The following is a 25,126-nucleotide window of genomic DNA, read 5'->3' on the forward strand; positions in this document are numbered from 1 at the left end:
CACACACACACACACACACACACACACACACACACACACACACACAAGCAAGAGAGAACACTCAGAACAGCCCCGTGGAAGACACTGATTTTGAGTTGCAAGGCTCCCTACATTTGGAATCTCAGCCCAGTGGCTCTGTGAGGCCCAGGAAGAGCAGCAGCTGGGTGCAGACTCCACGGCCAAGGCCATGCCGGCAGGAGGGCTGTACTCTCACCTGTGTTGGTGGCTAGGACCACATCTGCCGCAGTGAGGCTCTGGACTATGGCTGCTTCCTCCCTCTCCTTCAGTTCCTTCCTTAGCAGCTTAATTTCATTTCGAAAGTTACTTTTCTCTCTCTTATCCTGGGTCTTTTTGTTCTTGCCCTAGGAGAAGAGTCTGTGATTATTCCACCAGGATTTGGCACTTCTTTCCCATCACCCTGCTCCCAGGCTGTCAGCGATCCAGCTCAGCACATTCCTGGGACAGCACTAAACAGCAGAATCATGGTGAAGGAGGCACACAGCCGCATAAGTGCCTCAAACCCCACCTGCCACAGAGGCTGGTCCCCCCGACCAAGGGGCTGGAGGGAGAGTTAGCAGCTGTAACTGTGACCATGGACAACAGACAGCTGGTGTTCCAGACAAGAAAGTGCCAGCCTGGACTCCGGTGGAAACTTCAACCAGAGGCTGAGCTCGCTGATGCCCACATGTGGGCAGGGGTGGCACAGTATGCTGCCTGAGCGCCAGGCAGCACAAGTACCCTTGTTCCCATCTCCCTGCACACCATCTGCCCCAGGTTGACATCTGCACCATGCAGCCTCCATTCTCCCAGAGTGAGTGGACTCCTGGCCGTGGCATCCTCTCTGCTGCCATCACTCCCCAGTGCTGAGGCCAAAAGGGAGTGTCAAGGTGAGGCAGGGGGATTGCTGAATGGGAGAATACAGTTGAGCTCAGGAAACTAAGGAAAACTCAGACAGGCATGTGAATTAGAGATCCAGGTTATAAGCACCAACTGTTAGAACAGAGCCCCTTCACCTGGAGCCCACCACCACCACCTTGCTCAGCAAGCCCTGGTGTCCCTGGGATGGGTAGGGAAATGGACCAACAATTCTTGAAGAGACCTGCTTTTCTGAGTATTTTTCATCTTGCCAGCATCAGCCAGCCCACCTGGCTAGCACAGAGGAGGCACTGATGAAATGCTTGCTTCCAGGGCCCCACACTCTGCCCAGCACCACCCCCAGCCCAGGGACACATTCTCACCTACTCCACACCCCCAAAGCAGCTGGATCCTTACTACATGCCCAGTGTAGTTCTCTACCTGCATGCGCAGCAAACAGTCCAAACTAAAGTGTGGTCCAACAGTCTTGGGTAGCCCAGGCTGGTCTTGAGCTCACTGCAACCCAAGATGAGCTTGAACTTCTGATCCTTCAGCCTCTACCTCCCAAATGCTGGGGTGACAGGCCTGAGGCACTATGCTCAATTTTATGTGATGCTGGGGTTGTGGCCAGGGCCTTGTGCCAGCTAGGGAGGCGCTGAACCCTGAGCCATGCCCACAGCCCCTTGATTATAAATTATTAAGTGAACAGACAGGCAGATAAGCAGGAGGAACCTGGACACAACAGAACATTGACTCCTTAAAGACTGACGCTCAGACAAGCTCATGCCAGGGTCACTGGCTCCATGATACCTACAATGACCTGGTCGATGTCCCTCCTGATGTCAGCCACAATCTGGGCATTGTCACTGCGTGCTAGCACTGCGTCCAGTGAGTGCTGCTGAACGGACTCCAAGAGGCGGGCAGGGTGGCCCAGGCGCAGAATCTGCTTCTTGCACAGAGCCAGGCGCTCCACCAGGTTGTCCACAGCGATGTTGGAGGGAGCACAGCACAGAACCTGGGGAGCAGAGTCAGGCTTCCAGCAACTTCTTTCTTAATCAAAGCCAGTCACCAACACACTAAACCAAACAACACCCCTTAAAGGACAGAGAGTGTGCACTGATAAGGTGAAAGAGTAAATACACGCTCTCAAAGGTGCATGGCATTCAACCCAGGCCATCTCCCGTAACTGGAACCCAGGTATCTATCGCCTATGCATCTCCAAAGCACTGAATGCTGCCAGCTGGCTTGTGACTGCACTGAAGACTCCAAGGGCCATGAATGCAGTGGCGTGCACCTGTGACCCCAGCATTCAGGAGGCTGAGGCCGGAAGGTCAGTGTGGGTTCAACACCACATAGTGAAGCTAGAGAGAGGGGGAAAGGAGAACGGAAGAGGAGAAGAGGTAAAAAGAAGGGGAAAGGGAGAGGGGAGGGAAAAACAGGGAGAACAGGAAAGAGGAAGAAAGAGAGGAAGGGGAAAAGGGAGGTGGAGAGGGAAAAAGAGGAAGAAGAGAGAGGGAGGGAAAGTGACAGAGAGTGAAAGAGAGAGGAGAGGCTGAGAGAGGGGGTGGAGAGAGGGACAGAGAGATTCAGGTAGAGGAAAGCCAGAGAAGCTGTGGAGTTTCCTCTCCCCAGTTTTGGCCAACATTAACCCACTTTCTTTTACCACCTCCTGTCTGCCAGCATTTTGGTAAAGTGGCCAGCACAGCCATGAGTTTAGTTATGGCTTTAGCAAGGCTTCACCAGGTGAGAGTGCCTCCCCCAGCTGCAGGTGGTTTTTGGGAAGAGACCCTATACTTCCCGCTAGCCAATGGTGTGAGTTCCCCCTCCCAACTTTTGGAGTTGGCAGCCTATGAAACACACTTCTGACTTCTGCATCTTGTTTGTCCGTCTTGCTTGCACAGCGCAAACAAGATTGGATTGTATTCTGAAATTGTAGCCAGTCTATGGAAAGCATGGAAGCCCGTTATGGGAGGTGAAGAGAAGCCTGCTGTATACTAATAGCTCCCGTCTGGGACCTGAGAGCTGGTGCCCCAGGACATTCTAGGAACTCTCCTAGAATCACGATCTGGGAATTCTCACGCTGAGGTGAGGAAGTGCATCCAAAACAGGAGCACCTCCCACAAAGCTAACCCAACATCCTGAAGACAGCCCCAGTATACATGCGTAGCTCCTGCTTCCCTTCCCTTTTCTAGACTGCACACTGCCACAGCAAGGCAACAGCTGGCCACTGTCTCTCCTTCGCAACAATAAAACTAAATAAACCCTTTTTACTTAAACAAAACAAAACAAAAATATCCAGCATGTAACTAGGGCCAGAAGCAAGGGGCTCGGGTGGGCTCCATCTTGCAGAGTCCACTCTCCGTCAATCCAATCCTGCCCACGTGTTCCGGTGCGCCCTTCTGAACACTAGTGCACCAGCCTCACTACACGCTGACCTGGAGGCACCAGCCAACACCCTCTGTGCCTCCCATTACGAAGTCAGCATCTCCTGCTGGCTCCAAACATCCACAAAGGCACTCTGGAGACACACTGGTGGACACAGACAGCGACAGGTCTCCCTGCAGCTCTGGGGAGAGGTGGCTCTGCCAATCACCCTCGGCTCATGTGGTCACTAACGTACAACCAGGCACAGCTGCTTCTTGGTTGCCTTTTCTACATGGTGAGTCTCCTGGTCCCCAGCACTCAGGTTTTTGTGTGGTTGTTGACAGTGTACAGAATGCCTGGAGGACCAGGGCGCCCACACCAATGTGGGTGAACAGGAGCACGTAACAGTACTCCGTGGCTCAGAAGGGCAGGAGAGCATGCACAGTACATATGTATATTGTGAGTTAACCACGTGCCTGATGAACTACAGTCCTACCATCTGCCTCAACCTGCTGCAGGTTTCTTAAGGGACCCTGCTCAATTCCATGGCACCACTGTGGACCTGGACTCAAAGCAAGAGCACAGCGAGTGTGGAAATTGAGGGAGCCCAGCTGACAACAAAGGCTGAACAACCTTTAGGACTCCCAAGCCTTCCCCACGCATCCAGACAGGTGTTCCTGCTTTGCAATGCTAGGAGAACCTGCAGGGCGCAGCAGCCCACTCAACCTGCAAATGCCCTGGGCCAGTCCTGACCAGCCATGCTGGACTGTGAGTGAAGAGCTTGACAAACCCAGAGCTACAGGGATGGATGAGGAGGGAAAGCCCTCTGCTCACCTTTAAGCCTTGCTTTACAGCTTGGAGGATTATTTCCACCACGGTTGTGGTTTTCCCAGTGCCAGGAGGCCCGTGGATGATGGCAAGTTCTTTCTGCGCCAGTGCAAAGGACACAGCTTCTTGTTGGGAAGGGTCCAGGGTTGTGTTGTAGAAGGTCAGTGGGGCTGTAGGAGAAACACCACTGTCAGCCATCAGAAATAGGTAGTGCACAGAGCTGGCTGGAGCCCAGGCTGAGCTGCACTGCACGGAATTATTCTGTGTTCTCGTTCTTTGAGACATTCTGTAATCTGGGCTGGTCTGGAATTCACTATGTAGACCAAGCTGGCCTCAAACTCAGAAACCCACCTGCCTCGGCCTCAAAGTTCTGGGATTAAATGTGTGCTTGTGCCTTTGTTGTTGTTGTTTTATTTTTACAACAAGGTTTCATATAAGCCCTAGGCTAGCCTCAAACTCTCTCTGTAGATGAAGATAATTCTGCACATTCTGATGCCCTGCCTCTACCCCTCCTCCCACGGCTGGAATTATAAACTCTACCACCGTACCTGGGGATGGAACCCAGTGTTTCATTGGTGCTGAGCAAGCCCTCTCACAATTGGGCTACAGCCCTAAACCCTCATTTTCAAAACAAGACTTCTCCAGGAACAGGAACCAACATTCAGCCTGCTGTTGGATTCTTCTCATTTTATAAGAAAGCACCACACCATTTGATTATAATCCAACTAGTGGCTGCTGAGCGCCACCATAGGGTGAGTTATAAAGGGATTATAAGGCCCCAATGTCTAGATGTTGACAACCTGCTTCTTATGAACTTTGCCAATTCACACTCTAGAATAACAGATGTGAAGGAACTGTTCCTTCACATAGTCATTTCCAACATTTATCACTCTTAAGTGACCAAAAAATGACAAAGAACAAGGACTGTGTCTTTGTTTTGGATAATGGAAGACTCAGATGATTAACAATGCATTCTTAAAAAATCACCTGCGTGTGTGTGCATACGCATGTATATGGGTTTGTGTCTCTGTGTGTGAGACAGACAGTATCCTTGTAGAGGTCAGAGGACCTCAGGTGTTGCTCTTTGTCTTCTACCTTGTTTGAGACGAGATCTGTTGCTCACCACTGCAGAGGCCAGATCAGGTGGCCTCTGAGCTCCCAGGAATTCTGTCTCTACCTCCTGTCTCATGAAGGAATGCTAGAACTCAGGAGTTCACGTTTACACAGCAGGTGCTTTCCCCACCAAGGTACTCCAGTCCTGACGAGCTCTTATGCTCAGCTCTGTCTGGCGTCCACTCGAAGACACCCAGCAGATGAGTGCACCAAGCTCTTAGGAAAAGTGCACTGACCCGGACTTGTGAGAGGCAAGGAGCCTATTAACCATTACAAAGAAAGAATAGGGAACAAAGCATGGACTACAAATCCCCAGTTTCTGGCACATTCTACAGCACATAGCATGTTAATTAAATAACATGCTACAATCAGGACACACCTGCCTTTAACGGCAGCTAATATATTTCTGACATGGGTATGATGGCACATCTTCATAATCCTAAAACTCAGGAGGTAGAGACATGTCAGGGGTTCAAGGTCATTCTTGGCCATGTAGTAAGTTTGAGACCAGCCTGAACTACGTAAGACCTATCTCCTTTCTTTTTCTTTCTTTTTCTTTCTTTCTCTTTCTCTTTCTTTTTTTCTTTCTTTTGTTGTTGTTGCTGTTTTGAGACATGATTTCTCTGTGTAGCCCTGGCTGTCCTGGAACTCACTCTGTAGACCAGGCTGGTTTTTAACTCAGAGATCTGCCTGTACTCGCCACCACTGCTAGGCCATAAAACATCTTGAAAAAAAAAAAATCAGAATATCATTTTAAAATGTGGTGTGGGGCTGGGACGATAGCTCGGTAGGTAAACCGCTTGCCACACAAGCAGGAAAATCTGCATTTAGGTCTCCAAAACCATGATGTAAAAGCTGGGCCCAGTGAAGTGCATCTACAGTCCTAGCCCCAGGATGTTGAGATAGGTGGGTCCCTGGGACTCACTGGCCAGTTCACCTAGCTAGTCAGTGAGCTCCAAGTTCAGTGAGAGACCCTGACTCTCAAAAATTAGTTGGAGTCAGTGAGACGGTTCCCAGGGTAAAGGCTTTGTCACACAAGCCTCACCATCTGAGTTCAATCTCTAGAACACAGTAAAAGATGGAGAGAACCAACTCACGGAGTGGATCCCCACATGCACACAGCATGCACACAGTAATAAGCAGATAAAAGAAAGGGTGGAAAGGGACTGAGGACGACACCTGGAAGCAACCTCTGGCCATAACCCCCAGGTGCACGCAAGTGTATACAACCACACATATACATATATAACACGCAGGCAGTGTGTTGGTGCATACCTATAGCGCCAGTACTTGGGAGGTGGAAGCAGAAGGATCAGAAGTTGAAAGCCAACCTTGGCTATGCAGCAAGTTCTGCAACGAGAACTACTCAGTACTGAGTCCAGTGTAGACAGTCTAGAGCTTGAAAGTCACTCAGAGAAACATATCCAAAGATAGCAAAGCAGAGATTTCAAACTTAATGTAAACTCCTACTGAATCAGCCCACAGTCACACTGTTCTCCATAATTTCAGGCAAGAAATTAAGAAGCTGAAGATGGAGAGATGTCTCAGTGGTTAAGAGCATGTACTGGCAGAGGACCCATGGTTGGTTCCCAGCAGCCATGTTGGGCAGTTCACAACCACCTCCACCTCCAGGCGACTCAGTGGCCCCTTCTGACCTTCCCAAGCAATGTGCTCAGTGTACATGCACACGTGTACACACACATACACACACACACACACACACACACACACACACACACGGAAATAAAAATATAAATCTTATAAAGGAAAATTAAAAATCCTCACGTATTTCAGTGGCAGGACTGGGGGTGGAGCCGCCCAACAGGATGTCTATGAGTGAGGATGCTGGCCCAGAGTGGTACTTCTTCAGTGTCATCAGTGCTCTGTGAGGAACCAGAGCCAAAGTGAGCTCTTTGGGACAGCTGAGGGACAGCATCACCTGAGAGCACCCAGCACCTCCTTAGCAGACAGCCCACTTCCTCCCTCAACAAAAATAAGGGTGCCCACAAGTCCCACCCAAGGAAATGGCCCTCTTCTGTCCAGTCAGGAATACCCACTTCTTCAGACGCTTGTAGGTGACATCATTGGCGAGCTTCAGCAGTCTGTAGGTATCTTCTCGGTCCAGGTTCAACTGGAAATCATGAGATTCATCAAAGGCCACTGTGACTGATTTTTGGGTAATGCGGGTCAGGACCCCAGTGGCCAGCTGGCTGCTTTCATTAGTATCATATAGACCCACGATATCACCTGAAAAAACAAACCCAGATAAATACTACGGTATATGACTATTTCCAGAATATTTTAAATAGTGTATATATGCATGCTTATGTCTGCACATGTGTGCATATATATATCTCACATCATGCATTTATTTATTTTCTCTGTGTATTATGGTGCTTATGTGTGAGAAGTTGGTTCCCTCCTTCCATCATGTGGATCCTGGGTACTGAATTCAGGTTATCAGTCAGGCTTGGTGGCAAGCACCTTTCTCCCTCAAGATACCTCACCCACGTGTGAGCTTCACCTGTGCCTTGAATCTCCTCCCTGACTTTAGAAAGACAAACAGAATATAACAAGAATGCTCCTGGAACAGAAGCTGAGCTGTGTGTCAGGCTCCCACCTCATGCAGGATCCCTCATCTCAGGATTGCTGCTTCTGAGTGACTGAGACTTGAGACTGTCCTCCGGAAGATCCGTAGCCACATCCCCTGAATTTGGTCAACAGCCACACACACCCAATTCAGCTTGTTGATGTTCTACACAGAGGTCCAATTCCACCAACCATCATTCTGCATGCCAGTCATTTCACACAGCTTCAGGGAAGACACTGCACAGGCTCCATCTTGCTCCCCCACACCTGACAGTGGCAGGCACTCTTGTTCCCATCTTCCAAGGGGGCATACTGAATGTAGCTCCTTTAATAAGGTCAAGATCTCAAGTTCTGCTTGGTCTGACACTCACCAGCAGGTTCCTTCACCGCCTTCCCACCCCTCCCATCTTATCTTCTCCAAACCCAGAAGGAGAACTGACAACTGTTGGGACAAGAGTCTACGAAGTCAATGTAATCGAAGGCTACCACTCAAAACAGGCCAGCACTTCTGGCTCTCAGTTTTCAGGGCTGAGGCTAACTTGCATCCCTAGCATGTGGTCAAAAAGCTTCAGAGTGCAGTGCAATGGCAGGGTGCTTGCTCAGCATGCCAGAAGCCTTGGATTCCATCCCACACACTGCAAAGAGAAAGCTGCCAATCTGGACAACCAAAAAACAGTGTATTATCAGCCAAATGTGTTTCCGCATACTTGGCAGTCCCAGAACTCGGTAGGCAGAGACAGAAAACTCACTGCAACTTCTAGTGCAGCCTGGTCTACACAGAAAGTTCCAGATGGACCAGGGCTAACACTGAGTCACATTCCCGTCTCCAAAAACCAAAAAAAAAAAAAAAAAAAAAAAAAAAAGCAGGCATGCTGGTGTAGGCCTATAATCCAGCACCTGGTAGGTAGTGGCAGGAAGATCAGGAGTTCAAGTTTCAAAGTCATCCTCAGCTACATAGTACATTCCAGACCCTGTCCCAAAACAACAAACAAAGCCAGCTATGCTGACAGAGTTCTAAGTAGAAAGCTTTCATTGCTGTGCTCCGTACTCCATCTGGGTCTGTCCTCCAGCCTTTGGGAGTACACAAGCCTTGATCTGAACACCAGCAGTAGCCAATAGAAGCCTACAGCAAACACCTACCAGAAGTGAAGCTATTACTGGGAAGCACCACTGCAGGCCCAAATTTCCTGGGCTCAAAGGTGACCAGTCGCTGTCCATACAGCCCAGTGCGTTGGCTGGATACCTGGAGCTTCAGCAAACACACCCCTCGGCTCTGGAGCTCTTTCAGGGAACTGTGTTCCTGCCAGGACCTAGAAGGCAGCAAGGAGAGCAGCTTCACTGTTTGCACCTGTACCCTCACCTCTTCCTACCTATGCAGGGAAAGAAATCAGGCAAGGAATTCTTCTTACAGTCACCCAGTATACCCCAAAGGAAATAGGGAACTACTCGGCTCCAACCCTGCCCCTCCCACAGCTCCAAGACAGGTACTGCCTGACCTGCTCCAGGTGAGCCGACACAAAGCATTATCACGCCTCGTTGCCATCTGTCAACAAGTCCTGTGGGGCCCTCCCATTTATACCTGCCTCCCTTTCTACCATTTACCCCAACATCCTAACTGTGGTTCAAGGCCCTAGCTTGACTTGGAGCAGATGACTTCGCTCTCAGAGCAAGCATGTGGTGTGGCAATCACTTGCCTTTACAGATAAAGGAAGGCAAAGTCTGGAACATGATCCCACAGTCACACCGCCAGAGCAGCAAAAACCCTTCCTCATGACTGAACAGGCTCTCGACCAAACAACGGTCGCATCTGTAATCTCACAGACTGGCTTCAAATCCTTCCTCCACGTGGGTTACCCTGGGCCAGTCAATTCACCAGCCTTTGTCTGTACTTAGGGAAATGCATTATAGGGGCGGCCCTGCGAAGTACAGAAGCCCGGGCTCTGTCTGTTTCAGACCTGTAGACAGTCTCCAGAAACAAGCTGGCTCTTCAGGAATGCTCAGGCACCATACATAACATCGGCTTCATCCACTTTCCTCTAGGAGGCTGTGCTCAGGTATATCACCTCCCCGGTTCCCAAGGAAAACTTCTCCCACTCCCCCATCTAGCTCTGATCATCCCAAACAGAACCGTGTGGGCTCTTCTTTTCTCCCCCCGCCTTGGTGTGTGTGTGGGGGGGGAGAAAGTCTCATTACAGGGTCTCCTGTAGCTCAGGCTAACCCATAACCAATGATGACCTTGATCTCCCGATCCTTCTGCCTCGACGTCCTAGTAACACCGCTTTGCAGTCTTCGCCAAGCGCTGACTTTGCATGCTGCCCACTGACCCTGCCAGTTCCGCCCCGCCGCAAATACCAGACCGTCTCGGGGCAGCGACCTAAGAGAGCTGCAGAGGCCCGGGGACCCGCGGCGAAACCTACCTGCGCTCCTCTACCTCGGCGTTCCGCTCCAGCTCCAGCAGCTCCAGCTGCTGGGCCACAAAACTCTCCACAGTGGAGGAGGCCATCTCTTCCACCGTGCAGCCCCTGACTGGTGCTTCCTGCTCGGCCAGTTAGTTCTGTAGGACCCGTGTTCCCGTCGGACCGTTTTTCCCACCGGGCCAGAGTCCGCAAAGGACCTGTGCTCTCTGCCCGGGCAGTGATTCCGGACCCACTCGTTTCCTGTGTTCCCTGCCAAGCTAGTGAGTCCAGTAGGACCTGTGTTTCTCTCCTCCAATTGTTCCCTACCGGGTTAGTCCGTCGACGCACTAGGTTCGCGGAGCTTCCGCTTCCGGTTGGGACCGTGGGAAATGGCGGCTAACATAGTGGCCTCGGTATTGCCAGGCGCTTTTGGGCGGCTGCTGTCTGTGTGTAGCCGCAACATCCTGGGACCCACAGGACCCGGATCTGGTGAGACCAGGGAGGTCCGGTGAGGGAGGAAACAAACGGTGCGCCCGCCGTTTGCCGCATGTGTATCTGAGTCCACCTTGGTGCCTGATGCATTGGTTGCGTGTGTCCTGAATATTGCACAGGATTTGGAGTACGGTTCCTTCAGTTCGTTGTTAAATACTGACAAGCGCTCTTAAACTTACGTGTAGGTCCTGTATTACAGAGACGCAAATGGGCTTAGAGAAGTGACTCACTCAGGGTCATACAATGGGGACGTAAGAGAAAATCGATTTAGAAGCTGCTAAGTAGGGCTCTAACGCCTGAATGTGGACCATTGTCCTCGGGCTGCTATTCACCCTCGGATCTGAAAAATGACATTGAAGAAAGGAGTGAGTAATTTTAATGTTAGGACCTTAGACCATGGGATGAACCATCTTGAAACATAACTAGTAACTAAGTAACGTGTGTTTAGTTTTATTGGCCCGGCCCTTTTGGTTTATGTGTAGATAGGTGCACATTCCCGTGTGGAAACCAGATGACAATGTCAGGTGACCACTATTACTTCGACCTTTTCTTTCTTTTCCTCTTTTTTTTTTCCTTCTTCTTCCTCCTCCTCCTCCTCTTTTTAGATTTATGGTGATGTTTATGTGTGTGAGTGCCTTATCTGTGCACTTGAGTGAAGGTGCCTTTGGAGTCCAAAAGAGGGGGTGAGATGTTAATCCGTAGATGCCAGGAGAAAGACCACTGACCCAAATCATCATGGCCAAATTAATTGACGCAAACTTTTTTACTTGTGTACATAGGCTACCTCCCACCAAGGCAGGGTTCAAGATGTCAACATTGGACATGTGTGAAATAAGGGTTGTTATAGTTCAGGAGTAGGGGGTTTCCAAATGGGGGTTTGGCAGGCAAATAGGTGGGGGTTACAGCAGCAGAGCATAAGCATAACAAAGTTGGTCATAACAGCCTCCTGAAACAAAGGTGTGAGTGCAAGGGGGTCCTAACCTTGTAAAACAAAGGCATGGTTGCCATTTCCTGGAACAGGCAGTAGAGAACCATTTGTAGTTAAGGTTATAGGTGGGGCACAGTCCAATCCTTGAGAAACTGATTTAATCATAAGCAGGAACAAACCTAGTTTTGCTTTAGATGGAAGATGGCTTTCAAGCCTAAGAGGGAAGCACACTGGTTTATCACAGATCCCCCGGAGCTGAGGTTGCAGGCTTTTGTGAGCTGCCGTGTAGCTGCTAGGACCCAAACTTTGTCCTCTACAAGAGTAGTAGGTACTCTTGGCCACTGACGCATCTCTGCAGCACCTCTCCACCTTATTTCTAAAGGTTTCTCACTGATCCCGGAGTTCGATATTTGCTTAGACTGGCTAGTCAACAACCTCCCCCCCCCGCCCCGAACCCTTTGTCTCCACTTCTTAGTGCTGGAGTAACAGAAGGGTGGTGCTTGCCAGGCTTTTTTTGTTTTAATGCTGGTGGTCTAAACTCAAGTTCTCACACATGTATAGTAGGCACCTTACCCACTGAGCCATCCCAGTCCTCACCCGGACTTTTTCAGAGGCAGGTTGTGATACAGTAGGTTAAATGGACACCAGCAACAGGTCTGTGCATTTCATCACATTAACTGCCCACCATGTTTTTGTTCTTATAGCCTCCCTCTGGTCTGCTTGTCAACGGTTCAATTCACAGAGTGCTTCATATCCACAAAGGTAATACCAAAATGTGGGTTTGGTGATTTTTCCATTCATCTGTAGAAATGTTACTTTCAAGTTAAAACTTCTCTACATTTGAAGCTGGACATGACAATAGAATTGGTGGCACAAGTCTTTAATCCCAGCACTTAGGAGACATTGGCAGAGGCAGATGGATCTCTATCAGTTTGAGGCGAGCCTGGTCTACATAGCAGGGACTACATAATAGAGAGACTCTGTCTTTAAAACAAAATAAAAACAACAACAATAAATTTCTCTACATTTTGATGGAGTTGGGGTGGAGGGGATGCTATAGCTCAGTGATAGCATGGTGGCCTAACATTCTTAAAGCCTTGAGTTCCACCTTTAGCATAAATGCATATACATGTATACATACAGTTCTATCTGCAACAGAAATCATGCATGCATACATGCATGCATTACATATATGCATACCCCCAGAACAACATCTGACATACAAATGGTTTGGCCCTGCAAAACCATTCTCAGCAGCAGAAGCCTGTTTGATTCCCAAAAGGAAAAATTACAAAACAGAGTCTGAAAACATGAAAAAACCCCAAGTGGCATTTCACTGAGCAGCCTGTTCTTCCACTTCTCTTGTGACAGGTCCAGCCCTCCTGCCAGGCTTCATTTTTCCAGCTCCCTCTTTCCATGTTCCTCATCTGGTTCAGTCACGGACCTAATGGCACCCAGTACAGGGTCTCCTTCCAGCTATTCCTGGTCCCTCAAGGTCGTTGCCTAGCCACAAACAATGGAGTTCATGTTCCTAGGCACTCTAAGAACTGGTATTTTAGGAAAGTGTCCATTCGTTGCACAGATGTGTACAGAGCCATCCTGTGTGCTTGTGAATGACATAGATAGGCAAGGCTTAGGTCTGAGGTCTGCACGTTCCCCTGGAGATAGACTGGTTGGAATGCCTTTGTTAGTGCTAAAGAGTCAGCGTGATCCTTGTGGGTCTTATACCCCTCCATAGCAAGCTTGCACACATATCCTCCTGATGCTCACTGCACAGCTGTTTCCTGAGGCCTTGGGCATGTGATGTGTGTTTATGAAATGCTTTTGCAGATACGTTCCTAAGACCTCCCTGAGTTCACCACCCTGGCCAGAAGTGGTTCTGCCGGACCCTGTTGAAGAGACCAGACACCACGCAGGTAGACTTTGCAGGGGCAGGGCAGTATGGCATTTGTAGCCCTAGCTCTTGGGAAGCTTGGGCAAAAGGACTACTGCGAGTTTGAGACCAGCTTAGGCTATAGCAAAGCGAGACTCTATCTCAAAAAAAAAAAAAAAAAAAAAAGACTAAAAAGGAAAACAAATGGGCAGCACCTGTGCCCATTCCTGTGAGCCACTGAAGTAATCCTTGCCGTGGAGAAAGATGGCAGGTATGAGTGCTCTGAACTTGCAGGGCATGTGAGTCCTCCTGGTTGGTTGGTTAACACCAGCATTTAAGATGAGCCTTCATGTGATAAACAGCCTTCCAGCATTGGCTGGAAAGCAGCTGGCTGATGGGAGGGGTAGTGGGTGCTCCTCCATCTTCAGCTATGCTTTGTGTCAGTGCGCACCTGTCATCCCAGTACTCAGCTGGGAGGCGCACAAGTTCACATCCAGCCTGGGCTATATGTCAGGAAAGGCAGCGTGGCTTTCGCCAGCTGAAAAGTCACATCAGAGTTTCCCAAAAGCTAGACGTTTCCATCGTTTCAGGGAATCTCCTGGTGTTTTAAAATACTGTTTGAGGTCCTGCCCAAGATAAATAGAGTCACCCCTAGGGATCTGGGCTTGGTTGGAGAACTTCCACAGATAGCAGAATCCATGACTGCCGTACCCTGACGTGGAACAGCAATGTTTGTGAGCAGCCTGTACAGACCCTGCCTGTCCTCTCAGAAGCACGTCCGGCACAGACTTGTGTCAGTGCTCCCTCACTGCTCAGTGTACCACCATCAGGAGAGGTCTATGTGTGTTTGGTGCATGTACCGGTTTGGGTGTTGTGTTTTGTTGTTTTCTGAATATCTTCAATCTAACTTGGCCAGACACTGAAGGCTCATCCTCATGGTGATGCCAGGAGCTGCTTTTGGCCTTGACCTTCTCCAGGGCAGGAATTGTCATGTCCATCTTACATGTCCAGCCCCTGGCCCAGGGGTTGGGTCTGTGCCCAATGGGTATCTGTTGAGAGACTATGACATGAGCCAGAGTGGTGATGACGGGAACAGAGGAATGTGGAGGGAAGGCAGGTGGCACTGCCAGAGAAGGAGTGTGGGGCCCAGGAGGCTCTGCCAGGTCAGGGAGATAGAATTTGGCTCCTTGGGCTGCAGAAGGACGGTCTCCTCACTTCTTAGACTGCACACTTTTCACCGTGGGGTGTGGTCCGGCGTGGACTCAAACTCACTGTAGTCCTGCTTCAACCTCCCAAATGCTGGGATTATAGGCGTCATCATACTCCACTTATGCACTTGTTCTTAACTGATTAAAAAAAAAAAAAGCAAGACAAGATGAGGGCTGTGCCCCAGAACTACAGAAGTAACACATCTGCCAGCACTCCTGAGCACACCAGTCTCACTCCCCACCTGCCTATTGGGTGGGTAAGCGGGGCTAGACAGACTGCAGGAGACTCCCCACAAGGGAGCCCAGTGGACAGCCAGCAGCCTGTCCAGTGCGTGATTGCCACCGCTATTGCCCTGCAGAGGTTGTGAGGAAGGTGAATGAGCTGATCGCCAGGGGCCAGTATGGCCGGCTCTTTGCTGTCGTGCACTTTGCCAGCCACCAATGGAAAGTGACTGCTGAGGACTTGATTCTAATTGAAAATGAGTTGGACATCAAGTGTGGAGACAGGATTCGGCTGGAGAAGGTGAGGTGCAAATTGCCTTGTGAACTCAGGGCCTCAGGTACCCAATGAGTATCACTGAGAGGGTTTTCTCAGCTGCACTGAAAAACAAGAGTCCCTGCCAGAGTGGAAAGGGAGTGGAATCAGTCTGGGGCAGAGCAAAAGGGAAGCCAGGGCTGACAAGAAGGCAATTAGGCTGAGCTGTGTCTCCATAGGCCCAATCACAGATGTAAAGCCACCAGTTGAGCTTGGAGGGAGATTTCTAGCACCTGCTCTTTCGGGGAGGCTGGGGAGGTCCAACAGCATAATGGTGTGCAGGCAGCAGTGATGGTTGCCGAAACAGCTCAGACTGATCATTTTATTTATATTTAAGACAAAGTCTCCTGTACCCCGGGTTGCCTTAAACTTACTATGTAGACAAGACTACTCTTGATCCTCCAGCGTCTACCTTTCCGGGGTGGGGGGGGGCTGTCAGAGGTCAGCTTGCAGAGATCATTTCTCTCCCTCCATTGTGGGCCCTGGGCCTGTGTTTTCAGTTTCCTGTCCAGGCTCAGCATGTAGACAGCGCCTGCTCCCAGTGCTTCCTGTGACTGTGGTGAGGATCTAGAGATTAAATATGCTACCTTTTATCTTAGGTCCTGCTGGTCGGGGCAGACAACTTCACACTCCTTGGCAAGCCACTCCTCAGGTAATGAGCTTCTAAACTCTGGGCTTGGTCCATTGCCTGGGCTGCCTTACAGACTGGACACAGTGTGATCGGGCCCAGGGGCCTTGCCACACTTCACTGTGAGAGTTAAATGCAACAGCTTCTTGTACAGTTCTGGAGGGTGCGTGGTGTCCCTGCAGACACCCAGCCAGGTCAGTCACGGATCTGTTAGAGTATAGCCTTCCTTCCTTCCTTCCTTTCTTTTCTTTCTTTCTTTCTTTCTTTCTTTCTTTCTTTCTTTCTTTCTTTCTTTCTTTCTCTCTCTCTCTCCCACTCTCTCTTTCTTCCTTCCTTCCTTCCTTCCTTCCTTCTTTCTTTCTCCCTCTCTTTCTTTCTCTCTCTTTCTTTTCTTTTGCATTTGGCTTTTGGCTTTTTGAGACAGGATCTCTCTATGTAACTCTGGCTGTCCTGGAACTCACTATGTAGACCAGGCTGGCTTTGAACTCATAGAGACTCACCTGCCTCTGCCTCCTGGGTGCTGGGATTAAAATAGTGCAGGACTATAGCTGGCAGCCATGTAGCCTTTCAGATCATCTTAAGGGCTGGTGGTTCTGCTCAGGGATAGAGTAGCTACATGTTAAGATTGAGGCCCTGTGTTGTGTCTCAACACCACAAACAATGTTTAATTTTTTTTTCTTTGTTGTTAGTTGCTTTTTGTTTTGTTTTGCTTTTTTTTTTTTTTTTTGGGGGGGGGGGGTCATGTCTTAAGACAGAGTTTAACTGTGTAGCCCTTATTAGACCGAAACTCACAATGTGTACTAGGCTGACCTTGAATTTGTGGCCACCCTGCCCCTGCCTCCCTGACTAAAAGCCACACCTGACTAAAAGATTTTTTTTTAAACTGTTCATTATACTTTCTTGCTGTTTTCAAAATGCTAACAATGAATAAACTAGATGTGGGGCACACAGGAAGCAGAGGCAGGCAGTCAGGTCAGATTCACTCCTTGGATGTAAAAGTTCAAGGTCAGTCTAGGGTGCATGAGACCCCATTGCAAAACCAGGAATTTTTTGGGAAGCTTCACCAAGTTGTGAATAAAGGTGAAAAGCAATTAAGGAATTGCACTGTCACCATGTCATTCCTTTTCCTTCTTTCTAGAAAAGATCTCGTACGAGTTGAAGCCACTGTCATTGAAAAGACAGAGTCATGGCCCAAAATCAACATGAAATTTAAGAAAAGGAAAAACTTCAGAAGGAAAAAAAGTAAGTGTGGGACAGCGTTGTTGGGGCCCCGTGCACCCAGCATACTGTGTTTGTCACCATGTTCCCTGTCACATAGCTGGGCAATGCTAGGGTGATGTCATCCGTAAAGTCATGCCAGCGTTTTGTGGTGTGAGGGCCCCAGGACTACTCGCTGTCCCATTACAACATACAGACCAGCATGTGAACCTGGCGTGGCCCCCACCTTGAGACACCGAGGGATAGCAATGGTATAGTGGATTGCCTTGGATACTGGAAGCAACTCCCAAATGTGCTGACCTATACACTCCGTGCATAGGTCGGGCTTAGGTGGTAATGACAGGACAGGAAGCTCTTGGCAGGCAGCTTTGTGCTGTCAGCACGTTTGTGCATATGACATCAGATACTTCAAAGAGAGACATGATTAGATGCTCAGAAGCAGGTCCCTGACCTCTGCAGGAAGCAGACAGTCAGCTGTGCTCCTTGAAGTCAGTTGGTGAGGCTAAGCAATCCACACTCTCTCCTCTTGATGCTGTCTGCATTAGCCCTTTAGGAATGGGCCCAAGAGTGTCGTGGAGGTGCCAAATACAAACATCCTCTGCATGGTCAGGCCATGGCCCCTGGCTGAATTTTAAGGAATTGTGGAGGCTTTTGATACAGTGCTCATCTGAAGGCTGGAAGCCGAGAATGCTCAAGAGGCCCCAGAGCCAGTGTGAGGAGAGAGACTGAGGGAATGACCAGCTTAGGGGTGTCTGGGATGAGGCCACAGTGCCTAGTTCCAACAGAAGGCTGCAATCTGGGCCCTCAGCATCAATTGAAAGCTGCCCCACGGCTGTTCTAGGAACAAAGACATGCTCTCCCACAGGAAGGAGTGGCCACGAGGCTGCTGACCTGAGGTGAGGGCAGGTGGAGTCTGAGGGTGACTTCTCAGGGTACTGCTTCCCTTTGGGATGGGTGGGGGCAAGACAGTGGTTGGTCTGGCTCAGCAAGAAACCTCTGTGATGTTGAAAGTCATGGGAGAACAGTGCCAGGGAGCAGGTGTGGTGCCAAGGCCAGGTGGACTGTGGAGGGAAGGAGGGAACACCGGTATCCCTTGCCCCTCAAGTCAGTCTCCCTTCCCTGGGGTGGGGGTGAGGGGTCCCAAGGGCAGATGCCACTACCCCCTCATCTTTGAGAGGGGTGCTAATAGATGTGGCCCATCCCCCATTGCCTGCTTTGTTCTGATGTGTCCTCAAAGCAGCAGGCGGTCCACGAACAACTAGAGAGCCATGGAACACCAATCCCCGCAAGGCAGAGGGGCCCGGAGGGTAGGGCCCAACAGAGTGGCTGCAGAATCTGTCTCTGGGGGTGTCTCAGCAGCAGATGAGGCCAGGCTCATCTGCTCACACTTGTGGGCCCAGCACTGAAGAGACTGAGGCAGAGTTCCCAGGCAGCAAGAACCTATTTCAAGCCATGCCCAGGACCAGTGAGATGGCTTGACAGCTAAAGACACTTGCCCACTCCAGAATCCACATGGTGGAAGGAGACTCCTGACTTCCCCCAAACTTTCTTCTGATTTGTCTGTGCATGCACACATACGCATACTCACAATGTGGCAACCTGCATGCACACACACAATAAATGCAATTTTTTAAAAAGTTTTTTTCCCTTATTTTTTAGGTTTTTCAAGACAGGGTTTTTCTATATATAGCCCTGGCTATCCTGGAACTTGCTTTGTAGATCAGGCTGGTTAAGAAATTTTTAATCAGCTCCCCCCTTCCCCCCCCCCCCCCCCCCCCCAAATAACAGTGGCAGTTACAGTGGCTTGGAATGTAGTCTCAGGTCCTATCCCAGTCAGCAATATCACAGTCTGTGTTAGGAGGGAGCATCTCCCATCCCTGTCACTCAGAGTGACAGGTCCATCTTGCCCTTGAAGCCTTAAGGCCATTGTGGCTGTGGGAGCAAACCCTTGGCCATAGGCCACTGGGGGTCCAGCATTTCCAACTGTAGGTGGAGCCTGTGAAGTGGGTAAGGTGGCGGTCTGTGCACATCTGAAATGGACATGGCCAGGGGCCAGGTGGAATGCACTGTTGGGGTGAGCTGGTGCCTGGGCAGAACCCTCGAGACAAGTGTCTGTGAAGGAGATGAGGCTCAGCCTGTGACAGGGTTCTCTCTTTCATTCTCTCTTTCAGTCATTGTGAACGCACAGACCGTCCTCCGGATTAACACCATTGAGATTGCTCCTCAGTTGCTGTGACCACAGAGTGGATATCTAAGAAGCATAAAAATAAGTTCAGGTCTGCGCTCAGGAGGCTGAGGCAGGAGATCACAAGTTCCAGGCCAGGTTGGGCTACACAGCAAGAGCCTGTCTGATAATGAAAGCAAATAAAGTATTTTGTAGGAGACTGAGCCTGTGTTCTGCAGTTAAAGGCAGTTCACGCCTGATTGGTGGGGGACGTTCATGTCTAAACAGCCATCACCCTGATCCCTAGCAGCCTGGAGGAAATGACTGACCAGTCCCCACCCCAACCCTGGGCCAAGCTGGCTGCTTGTACAGACAGGCAAGGTATTCTTGGCAGCTGTGGCAGGGACAGAAGTGGGCAAGACCAGGAGTTACCAGGATAGCTGCTGGAGTTGGGCATGTGGCTTGTGTGGCAGATCATTTCCCTGGCATGCAGGAAGCCCTGGGTTCCAGTCCCAGCTCTCAGAGGCTGAAGTAGGAGGATCCCAAGTTCAAGGTCATCTTCAGCTGCATGGTAAGTCCTAGGCCACCCTGAGCTATATGACCCTGTCTCAGGACCCTACTCCAGGTGGAAACTTCTCCTGGCCAGGAGATCTATGCTGAGTGTTAACTGCTGTCCTTTTCCTCCATCGCTCCGTCAGGCAGAGGTTACAATTCAGGTGGTCAGTGCTCCAGCAGGATGGCAGAGAGCACAGTGCTTTCTGGAGACAGTGTCAGGGTTAGGGCAGAGGGTGAGGCAGAAGGGAGTTCTGATCCTAGGAAGGGTTTAGGTCTCCAAGGCTGTACCCTGTGAGTCAGGCCCACCTTGGGGAAGACCACCAGGAAGGTCACCCAGGCTCTAAGGACTGTAGCCAGAAGCATGGAGTCAGCGAGGAACCACAGGCCATCCACAGGCACTGCCGGAGTCTTCTCTGGAGATGGGGGAAGAGCTGTGACAGAGTGGGGCTTTTGGACTGGGGTAGGAGGCAGAGCCCTGAAGACTGGTTCCCCTGCAGCTCCTTTCGTGTGCAGCAGGGGGCAGCACGCCACTGGCTACCTCAGTCCTAAAGCCTGAAAGAGGAGGGAGGTGCTAGAGAGCAGCCCTTTAGCACTGTCTGAGGCCCCATTCTGCTGACACAGCCTAGGTGGTCAGGCCTTGGGTGTGGAGTGCTCTCCCTGCCATTTAGCCATGGCAGCAACCTGCAACTTCTGCCAGTCAGTCAGTCAGTCAATCAGTATGTGCACATATATGCCACAGTGAACATTCTTGGGAATTGGACCTGCCTTACAGCTCATTTAAGACTATATCCGCCAGGTCAGCGGCCATGGAGCTCACAGAGACTCTCCTGTCTCCTCTCGTTTCCTGGAGCTGTACTGGGCTTACAGACATGGCTTATCCGTGGTGCTGGGGCTCAGAACTCAGGTCTCCAGGCTTGTGCAATAAGTGCTTTACCACTGAGCCGTCCCCGGCCCAGCCTCCTTTATTTATCATTTGTGTGTATGTCTGCTATGAGCAAGGACAGAGGTGTTGTAGACCGCCGAAGAGCTTGCGTAACAGGCAGTTGTGTGTTTGCCTGGGTGCTGTGAAACTCAGGTCCTTTATTAGCCACTGAGCCATCTCTCCAGCCCAACGTCTAACGAATTCCTCTAGCCGTTCATAGCTCATGCTGGAACCTGGAAGCCAGCTCTCTCCTATCTCCTCCTGCTAGCTCAACACTGTCTCTGAGCCCCACTGGTCTAATATCCCTCGACTAAGTCTTGTACACATCTGTACTTTCATTGTTTTGTTTTAAAGATGGTGTGTATCCCAGGCCGGCCTCAGGCCTAGTATATAGCAGAGAACAATCTAGAATCTGTTCCTCCTGCCCCACTTCCAGACTACTGGTATCACAGGTGCACACACACTCACTTTATTCTTGCAGTGCGGGGGGGGGGGGGGGCATCCAGAGCTTGGTGTATGCTGGGCCAGCACTCTGCCAGCTGAGCAACATTCCCAGAACTGCTTTTTGTGGGTGGTTTTTGTTTTGTTTTCTTGTTGTTGTTTGAGACAGGGTTTCTCTGTAATTCTGGCTCTCTTAAAACTCACTCTGTAGACCAGGTTGTCCTCAAACTCACAGAGATCTGCCTCCCGAGTGCTGGGATCAAAGGTGTGCGCTACCACCGCCTGGCTTGTTTGTGGTTTCAAATGTTATTATTAGTGTCTGTGTCCAAAATTGAACAGAAGAAGTGTCTGAGTTCAGGTGACAAGCCCCCATCTCACCAGCTTGTTTGTCTGTTATTTAAGACAACCTCTTGCAGACGGATGAGATTGCTGATAAGAGGATTTCAGTCTCCCAAATACGCATAGAACTGACCCCTACAGATTGTCTCCTGATCTCCAAACAAAGGGAATTGTAATTTAAAGGCTTCACTCACCTGTGTATGTGTGAGTATGTGCACCACCCGTGTGCAGGCGTCCACAGAGACCAGAGAAGTCACTGGGTCCTCTGGACCCGGGGTCACAGGTGGGGTGCCCTGTCGGTGCTGGGAACCAACCACTAGTCCTCCACCAGAGCAGTAAACGGGGTTTTTTTTCCCCTTCTGGTTTTGAGTCAGGGTTTTTCTGAGTAGCCCTGGCTATCCTGGAACTCATTCTGTAGACCAGGCTGGCCTTGAAGTCACAGAGTTTTGCCTACCTCTGCCTCCCAAGTGCTGAGATTAAAGGCTTGTGCCCCTACTTCCTGTTAAGCAGTAAACACTCTCATCTGCTAAGCTATTTCTCCAGCCCCAATAAATATAATTTTAAAAACAAAACTGGGGTTGAGGCTGGAGAGATAGCCCAGTTAGAGCACTGGCTACTTTTCCAGAGGACCCAGGTTTAATTCCCAGCACTCACTTGGCAGCTCACAGCTGTCTGTAATTCCTTTTCCAGGGGATCTTACTCCCTTGCACATGCAGGCAAAATACAAATGTACATAGAATAAAAATAAATTAGTCAGGGGCTAGAGAGATGGCTCAGTGGTTAAGAGCACTGGTTGCTCTTCCAGAGGTCCTGAGTTCAATTCCCAGGAGCCACATGGTGGCTCACAACCATCTATAGTGAGATCTGGTGTCCTCTTCTGAACTGCAGGCAGACATGCAGGCAGAACACTGTATATATAATTAATAAATATTTAAAATTTTATTAATTAATTGGAGGGGGAAAAACACCAAGCCTGTGTTCCTAGTACTTAGAAGGTGGAAGCGAGAGGATCAGAAGTTGAAGGCCAGCTTTGGCTCTATGGGAAATTTGAGGCCAATCGTGACAGGAGACCCTGTCTCGAAAATAAATAAAGATCCCCAGTTCCAGTCTACCGGTGAAGCAGATGTGGCCCTCATGGACAGCTTAAACACCCTCTCCAGTGAAATGCAGCTACTATCTGTGAGGTCACCCCAGGAAGGTCCTGTCAGGAGAGACCCCTGTCTACAGACACCCAGCTGGGCCCGGCCCTCAGTCAAAGCACTCCCCGGGTGGGCCGTACTGTGACAGTGGCAGGGTTCATGGTGGCTGTAGGGCTGACAAAGGGTCTGTCCCAGGCACTGTGGACCCTACTCCTCCCTTTGCACATAGCTCTGGGGACCAGTGCTCACAGCAGCAACAGCTGCTGTGCTTTTTCCTCCAACATGTCCACACCCCAGACCTGCGGCACCTCCCAAGATAACACAAGCACATTTGGAAGGCACAGTGCCCTTTGACCCAATTCCAGGGCAGCCGCCACCCTGTCTTGATGGCTCAGCGCCTCCAAGGGCAGAAGCACAGCTGCCTGAGTCTAGAAATATGTCGCCTTCCTCCCTTTCATCCAGGGCATGGCTTCAGGGAGGCAGTTCTCCCGTGGGGTCCTGGAGCTCCAAGAACACAGGGATGAGGCCTAGCCCCTCCGCTCTCCCAGCTGCCGGTGAACACGAATGGCTGGCAACATTTTGCTACATTGTCTCAGGAAATGATTTCTGAGCAAAGGTCATTAGGTCATTCATTTTAAAGTAAAAGCGTGGGGCTGGGGAGATGGCTTAGTCAACACCCTTCTTGCCACACATCCATGAGGATCCATGAGGATCTGAGTTTGATCCAGAACCTAAATAAAGAGCCAGGTGCGCACTGGCAAGGCAGCTCAGCCGGTAAAGGTGCCAGGGCCCTGACAACCGAAGTTTTATCCCAGAACCCACATAGAGGAGAGACTGATTTCTCCAACTTAGTTTTTTACTTCCACAAACATGCCCAGTCTCACATGTGTCCAACACACACACACACACACAAATGTAATTTTTTTTAAAGCTTGGCATGACAACACATCAGTTGTCTTAGTGTTCAGGGTGCAGAGCCAGGAGGACCCCTGGGGTTCACATCCTATCTAGCTGACTTTGTGCACTACAGATTCAGAGCGAGAGAGACCTTGAATGGAAAACACAAGAGAGAGAGTTGGGCATAGTGGTACATGCCTTTAGCCCAGCACTCAGAAGGCAGAGACAGACGGATCTCTGCGTTCAAGGCTAACCTGGTCCACACAGGGAGTTCCAAGGTCAGCACTCTACATGGTGAGACCCTATCTCAAAAGGTGGGGGAGAGGGGGCAGAAGCAGAAAGCCAGGCTTGGCGGCACCCACCTTTACTCCCAGCACTTGGGGTGCAGAGGTAGGCAGATCCCTGTGAGCTTGGGGCCAGCCAAGGCCTTTCAGATGACTCAGTAGCACTGACTGCACAAGCCTGAAGACAAGGCTTCAAGGCCTGGAACCCACATAAGGTAGAAAGAACCAATTCTACTAAGTTTCTTCCAACCTCCACACCAATGTGTGTCACATGCAACATGTTCATGCTACATGAACATGCAAACACACACACCACAGATAACAGAACACACTGTGTTGAGGCCGCCTTACATACCAAGACACCACAGAAAACCAAAAAGATGTCACCCTAGTACACAAAGGACAGTGACCAGGAGGGCAGTGGCCAGGCTCAGGAGACACAGCAGGGAGGCTCCTGGGTACTGGGTGCTCATGGGGGTGAGGTGGGGCTTTCTGCCCATCTCCTTGGGATCCTGACCTCATCAGAACACATTCTGGGTTTGAGGCTGGGGACCGGACCACAAACAGATGCTCCTTCACAGGACTCTCGCTTCCCACCGGCTCCGAGCTGCAGCTCCATCCCCCTTGCAGTGCGCATGGGCAGGTGCCAGGGGCTGCAGTCCACCTCGCTGCCCTTCCAAATCCTGTCCATCAGCCGCTGTAAAGCTGCATGTGTCTCCTAGGGCCAGGCTGGCATTAGGCAATCGCTCTTCCTCTCCTTTCCTCACCCAGAGCCCTTAAAGCCATTAGGCTCTCCGGAAGAACAGGATTGTTTTTTGCTATCTGCACTGAGCCTACTGTTGCAGTTTTACTTAGCATGGGGTCTCCCTACCTACCCAAGCTAGCCTCGAAACACTCCTCCTTTCTCAGCCTCTCCAGTGTTGGGATGGTAGGTGGTAGGTGTATACACTGCCCACTGGCCACACCCAAGTTTATGATATTGTGGGGCCTTATGGGGTAGGATGGACCAGGACCTAGGACAAGAGGGTGGGGCCCAGCCTTGGCAAAAGCAGAATTGGAGATTAAGTCCTATGAAAACACAGGCATGCAAACACACACACACACACACACACACACACACACACACACACACACACCTACCTTTAGAGGGGCTATCTAAGAAGTCCCAGGACTCCTTGGTAAGGAAGCTGCAGACTGGTGGCTCAAAGCCCCTCTGCAGCCTGGCTTGAGCCACCCAGATGGAAGGGGCGTAGTGTGCTTGAGGGGGCTGTGAAGGCCGGAATGTGTAAACAATTCGTAGAAAACGACCATGTTTCTTTCACCTGGATGCTTCTGGGAAGAGAAACTGCCTGGCTGGA

General features: G+C 50.3%; 2 protein-coding genes across 2 annotated transcripts in view; one reads left to right on the top strand and one right to left on the bottom strand.

Annotated features, from left to right (window-relative positions):
- The window catches only part of Ighmbp2 (immunoglobulin mu DNA binding protein 2), a 22,704-nt gene extending 12,296 nt beyond the window's left edge, over window positions 1-10,408 (bottom strand). The window contains exons 1-7 of the mRNA XM_055614741.1: window positions 10,167-10,408; window positions 8,890-9,059; window positions 7,218-7,407; window positions 6,946-7,043; window positions 4,054-4,217; window positions 1,670-1,870; window positions 215-362 (exon numbers count right to left, since the gene is read on the bottom strand). Coding sequence (XP_055470716.1) covers window positions 215-362; window positions 1,670-1,870; window positions 4,054-4,217; window positions 6,946-7,043; window positions 7,218-7,407; window positions 8,890-9,059; window positions 10,167-10,252 — 1,057 coding nt within the window. The 5' untranslated portion in view covers window positions 10,253-10,408. The remainder of the gene's footprint in view (window positions 1-214; window positions 363-1,669; window positions 1,871-4,053; window positions 4,218-6,945; window positions 7,044-7,217; window positions 7,408-8,889; window positions 9,060-10,166) is intronic.
- Window positions 10,409-10,505: 97 nt separating this feature from the next.
- Window positions 10,506-19,415, top strand: Mrpl21 (mitochondrial ribosomal protein L21). The gene is made up of 7 exons (XM_055614769.1): window positions 10,506-10,634; window positions 12,270-12,327; window positions 13,396-13,481; window positions 15,006-15,169; window positions 15,781-15,833; window positions 16,948-17,051; window positions 19,199-19,415. The coding sequence occupies exons 1-7, from the start codon at window positions 10,535-10,537 to the stop codon at window positions 19,261-19,263; spliced, it is 630 nt and encodes a 209-aa protein (XP_055470744.1). The 5' UTR covers window positions 10,506-10,534; the 3' UTR covers window positions 19,264-19,415.
- The last annotated feature ends 5,711 nt before the right edge of the window (window positions 19,416-25,126 follow it).

This window comes from Psammomys obesus, unplaced genomic scaffold (assembly GCF_907164565.1).
Source record: "Psammomys obesus unplaced genomic scaffold, mPsaObe1.curated_primary_1811, whole genome shotgun sequence".
Lineage (NCBI taxonomy): Eukaryota > Metazoa > Chordata > Mammalia > Rodentia > Muridae > Psammomys > Psammomys obesus.

What these genes read in the sequence shown, in the direction of transcription:
- Mrpl21 (XM_055614769.1), top strand. Translation starts at nt 10,535, where the DNA reads ATGGCGGCTAACATAGTGGCCTCGGTATTGCCAGGCGCTTTTGGGCGG. An exon ending in AGTGCTTCATATCCACAAAG is followed by an intron (nt 12,328 to 13,395) that starts GTAATACCAAAA and finishes ATGCTTTTGCAG; the next exon opens with ATACGTTCCTAAGACCTCCC. An exon ending in CTTGGCAAGCCACTCCTCAG is followed by an intron (nt 15,834 to 16,947) that starts GTAATGAGCTTC and finishes CCTTCTTTCTAG; the next exon opens with AAAAGATCTCGTACGAGTTG.